At 39.2% G+C, this 5,206-nt stretch overlaps 1 protein-coding gene across 1 annotated transcript; it reads right to left on the reverse strand.

The window, feature by feature from the left end:
- Nucleotides 1-200: 200 nt before the first annotated feature.
- CDR2 (cerebellar degeneration-related protein 2, 62kDa) lies at nucleotides 201-2,963 on the reverse strand. The gene is made up of 4 exons (XM_010189440.1): nucleotides 2,922-2,963; nucleotides 2,483-2,631; nucleotides 2,052-2,216; nucleotides 201-1,081 (listed from the first exon to the last, which is right to left on the reverse strand). Exons 1-4 carry the CDS (start codon nucleotides 2,961-2,963, stop codon nucleotides 214-216), a joined length of 1,224 nt encoding a protein of 407 aa, XP_010187742.1. The 3' UTR covers nucleotides 201-213.
- Between the last annotated feature and the right edge of the window lie 2,243 nt (nucleotides 2,964-5,206).

The raw sequence follows: 5,206 nt of genomic DNA on the forward strand, positions 1-5,206 counted from the left end.
TAAACATTAAATCTACTGCTACATAGGTAGAGGGAGACTAGCTGTTACCCAACTAGCTTGTCAACTACAGGCCTACAAGCCAATTCAGAACATTCATCTTGAGTGCTTAAGAAATACATCAGTATAGGGGGTCTTCTGACTTTTGTCTGAAGTTTCTCCCCTTCTTGACTAACAGATTAGTCAATGGAAAAAGGGTCATCAGCATGTCCAATGTTACGGCTGAGAGGAGAGGGACTTGTACTTAGCTCTGTGTTCATCTATTTCTTCCTTTGTTTTTCTGATACAGCTAAAAATTTCCTTGAAGAGTGCTTTATATTCAGGAAGAGCATTTGTGGGAGAGTCACTTAGCTTCACATCTGTGCACCCTTGATTGCTAGCTGAAAGATCATACTGGGTATTGCCCACATTTAGGTCTTTAGAATACTGCTTCAGTGTTTGTACAGCCTTGTGTTTCAAAGACTCTTCATCCATTTGACACTTCTTCAAAAGTTCCTCATACTTCACTTTCAGAGCATTATACTGAGCATCAACTTCATTAAGTACAGAGATTCCTCGCTGCTTCACAGCTTCAGCTCTCCTAATACATGTTTCTTCGTGGCCCCTCAGAATGTCTCCCCCTGCAGCACTGCTTAGGAATGTTTCACTGCTGCTCCGCTTCAGTGCCTTCTTCTCAAGCTCCGATACAGTCAGAAGTCCATCATCTGCCAGGCTCTGACCAAGCTCCTTTTCTAAAGATTCCTTGAACGAAATGAAAAACGATTCTGGCACCAATTTCTCTGCATTATGGAATGTGTTTTCAGACTGAAGTATTTGTCGCATTTCAGCTACCTCCACTTCCAACTCCTCTGCACGAGCCCGATACAAGTCTACATCAACAATCCTCTGTTCAAGGTCGCAGTTCTCTTTCACCATAAGACTGTATTCCTCTTCCATTGTTACCCTCTTTTCTTTTTCTAGGTTAAGCTGGGCTTGCAGAACTGTAACTGCCTTTTTTAAGTTCTCATTTTCTTCTTCTAGAGGACTTAGCTGACTATCCATTGAAGTAATCTTTTCTGCGAATACATGATCATAAACAAAATACCTGCAGAAACAAAGTAAGTTTTATCAAATGTAGGAAGCACAGCTGACCACAGCTCCTAAAGCTCTCCTGTCCTGGGTAACTAATGACAGATTTGAACTTTGTGCTAACATACCTCAACATACACATAGCGGTCATTTTACTAACCTATCAGTCCATTTAATAATCAGAAGAGTTTGTAAATACTTACTTACATGCCATCAAATCAAGCCTCCCAGCTCAAGTAGAATGGCAGCTCATTAACAGTTTCGAGTTACAAACAAGCTTATTGAATAACTAGACCTACAATTTAAGTTCAAATCAACATTATCTTCATGTATCATGCAATACTGTCTACACTGAGATTTTTTCTGCAGCACTCCACTCCTGTAAATTTTACCACTACTGATTGTGGAAACAAGCTTCAAAATTGACAAGGCAATTCTGTAGGGTGGTATTTCCACAAGCTTTTGCCAGTTTGAAGGAATCAATTTATCTTTTGAATTGTTAAGAAGTAACTTACTTCTGGATGTACAGATTTACTGTAGAGCCTTACCTCTGTGTAGTGCTGAAGCCCAGGCACAAAAGCCTGTTCTGCCTGTCTGTGGAGGTGCTTCACTTAAGAAATCACCTTCTAGGACTGAAGCTAGTCTGAGCCTTTACCCCAGATGACTGCCTGACAGGCATACTAATGCAGTTCAGCTGGGTAAAACTGCTCAGAATTAAAAAAGCAGCCCAGAACTCTAGGCACCATCTTACTAGCTTAAGTTCAGGAAAGCTGTTGCAGGAATCTTGCCTGCCTAGAAAAGAAATATCCACAAACATGCAAGGAAAGGGTGAGTTACAGAAAATATTTTGCTTTTACTTTGCTAGTTGTGAACATTAGATGTTTTTTCTGCTAGCTTGCTTGACATCTGTGTTTGTGTCTTAATTTTTAAAGCTTTGCTTATAATAATTTCAGTATTCTCTTTGCTATGCAAGATAAAAGTCTTACTGGCGAAGGTCATACAGCTCCTTCAAACATGAGAAACTATGCATCGATCTTGGCTGGTCAGATCTCTCATGGCTCATCCGGCCTCGTCCAGACTTTTTCAGTTCTTCTACTTCTCGTTGCAGATCATCTATGTGTGTTTGCAGATTTTCAATGGTCTCTGTCAAGCTAAAAGGTGAACAACTGCTGTTAAACATTTCAGTGTTTAGTCAAGGACAAGGCAATTTCCCATCTTTTCATGTTGTAGTTTCTTCTTTGAAGGCTGCTCTTTGGCCCCAAAAGACCTTTAAATAAAACCGTTCTTTCAGTGTAACAGTATTGGAAAACACCACTAGACAGAGACTGCCACCCAATAACTACCCAGCTACCCTTAGACTGCTCTTTTTCATATTATCAGCTGGGGGGAAGGGTGAGATCTAATATAAGTTTGTTACCTTAATATCTTTTGTTGTGAAGCTCTACTCTCTGCAACTAGTTTCTGATTGGTGTCTTCTAGTTCTCTTGCTGTCACATCCAGCTGTTCATAGACTTTGGCATGCTGATCATTCATCTGACGCAGGAGCTCCACTTGCTTTGTGAGGTACTGCAAGACAATATTGGTGTTGCTCGTTTACACTTGAAACACTAAGCTAGGACTACTATTCTGCATTTTTATTCACATTCATAAATAAACTAAGTTCCAGAGCCACTAAGCCAGTGGTTGCTTTGGTAAGTGTTCAGCTGAAAAGGCGCTCTCAGTAACACAGCTGGCCAGCTTGCCTTTGTCTGGCATTCAACTCCGGCTCATCACCCAGTCCTTTATGCAGAGGAGCTGCATTTGGTTGTGCAAGCTGTGCTTATGTGTCCTTGCTGCAGCTAGGCCTTTGCCAGTACCTGAGCCTTCTGGATTGGGTTTGTCTGTACTGCAGTCGTCATTGATACAGCCATGAATCCAGACTACAACACAGCCCTTAACTGTCTACTGAGTCCTAAAAGTTGCTAACAGTGTTGACCCAACAATTTTCTTAGCATTGAAACTGAAATGTTGGGTAACAACCATCCATAATTAAATGTCTTTTCAGCTGACCTAAGCTTTTTTAGTCTGAAACAGCATTACGTTCAGCAGAACAGAATTTAGGTTGTGGTCACACTTAAGACAGTATGTGGGCTACGATGTGCCAGGAAGTATCATCAAATTATTGAATTCAGTATTTAATTACCCACAGGGAGCTATTCCAGTTACTGTAACTCCAAACAAAGGTCTCCTGTCTTTAAAAAAAAACTACACATGAAGTATTCTCATTTTAATCCTCTTTAGTTTTACAATTAACAACATAAACTGTTAAGTTTCTTGAATAATATCAGAAAGCTTGAAATTGTCAGTCTAAGAGCAGTTAACAATCACCTAAGGCTCTTAATATAAGTGTCTTATATTGTCCCACCCAAGACAGGCCTGATTCCAGTTATAAAAATTCACAGAAGTGTTTGCATTAGACTTGAATAAAAAAATTACCCCTTTAAAGCTGAATACTTTGTTCTTACAGAGTTATTTATTTCTTGCAGTATATTCTGTATTACTACATGCTACTTACTGAAAAGTAAACTCTAAGTAGGAACATCCAGCAGACTTCTAGGCAGAATTACTTCTCTTTACATAAGCCTGTTACATACTCAAAACTTCTAATATTCTACTTAACCTTTTACCTCATTAAAAGATTGATGGGTTTACATTTTAGGCAATTTAAGAAGAGATAATAAGTTAATCTAGGACGAGTAACTGCTACATTCAGACTTCTAGAAGATCAACATGATAGCAGTTGGCTAGATCCTTTAGTAGCCTGTGCACACATGACACAGGATTTACACCAAAATAGTACGTGGATTAGCAGCAGAATCTCAATGTGACCCATTTCAGATTAACTTTCTCTATAGGTTATTCTCAGGAGCTGGGGATCTTCGGATTTTCTTCAGCAATACGAGTGTGGCTAAGCACAGAAACCAAGGCTGTGGTGTCAGAATTAGATGTTACAACTTATTACAATGGGCCTTTGCATAAGTTTTAGATGAATTGGAGGTGAAGTGCCATTTTTTCCACCTTGCATCTCCAGTGTCTTCAGTGCTGATGTCAAGTTGCAATATTGATTTTTTTGAAATACCAAAACAAAGTATAGATGTGGTAATAAATACTTTAAAAGTTCACATTTATTTCACCTCCCCTGCAACTGAGCACCTAATGTGAAGCAGTTGAGTCTTCTTGCATTCAACCAGATGATAAAAGGAGAGTGTCAGTATTTCTGAAATCTGAGTGCTGAGAACAGATTCAGTCAGGAATAAAGTTGCCCTTTCAATCCAGCATTTATTACACCTACAGTGATTAGTTAGTGGCACACATGTCAGCACAGAGGTCACATATAATGATCCAAGGCTGTAAAACACTTAATATGTTAGCGTTTAATATGTTAGATGTAATCTTAAGCATCCAAAAGCCTTTGACCCTTTTCAGTGCAGACAAGGTAGTACCATATTACAGAATGATTTCCCAGTCAGTTCTTGACTTAGCTACTCATTGGATGTGAATTAATAGGGGAAAAAAACAAACAAACAAACACAGAGATTTACACTGATATACCACCCTGGAAAAGCTAGTCAAAACTGCAGCAGTGTAGCTACAGGAACAGCTGAAAGATAACCTTTACGTTACAGAGACAAGCACTTGAAAATTAGGAAAAATCAAGCATAAAGACTGGATGTGCCACTTGCACAGGTATCTTGTGCAGTGGGATATCCTGTATACAAGTATGAAAACAACTGACTGAACTGCTTTTACCAGCTAAAAAGTACGATACCTTGCATATGCTAACTTCATTCCCCGTTGTTTCAGTGAATTCCTGTAACAACCCCCTGTGCCAGTGCGCTAATACATTCAGTCCCTCCATCTTGAGGTTCTCTCTGGGTATTTGAAGAAGGGGTTCATTTGATTTTTCTTTTTCTACCAGAAATCCAGATGCAAAAGAGACTTCTTTGGAGAAATTTTTTTTTCTAGTTTCTAACACACTTTTAAACTACACTGGGAAAAGTCAGAAGATTAAGACAGCATGTTATTACAGCAGATACAAATACAGTCTACAGGTTCTTTAATTCAAGACACCAAGTTACAGAATCACAGAACGTTAGGGATT

Source organism: Mesitornis unicolor, unplaced genomic scaffold (assembly GCF_000695765.1).
Source record: "Mesitornis unicolor isolate BGI_N332 unplaced genomic scaffold, ASM69576v1 scaffold51957, whole genome shotgun sequence".
NCBI classification, from domain to species: Eukaryota; Metazoa; Chordata; class Aves; order Mesitornithiformes; family Mesitornithidae; genus Mesitornis; species Mesitornis unicolor.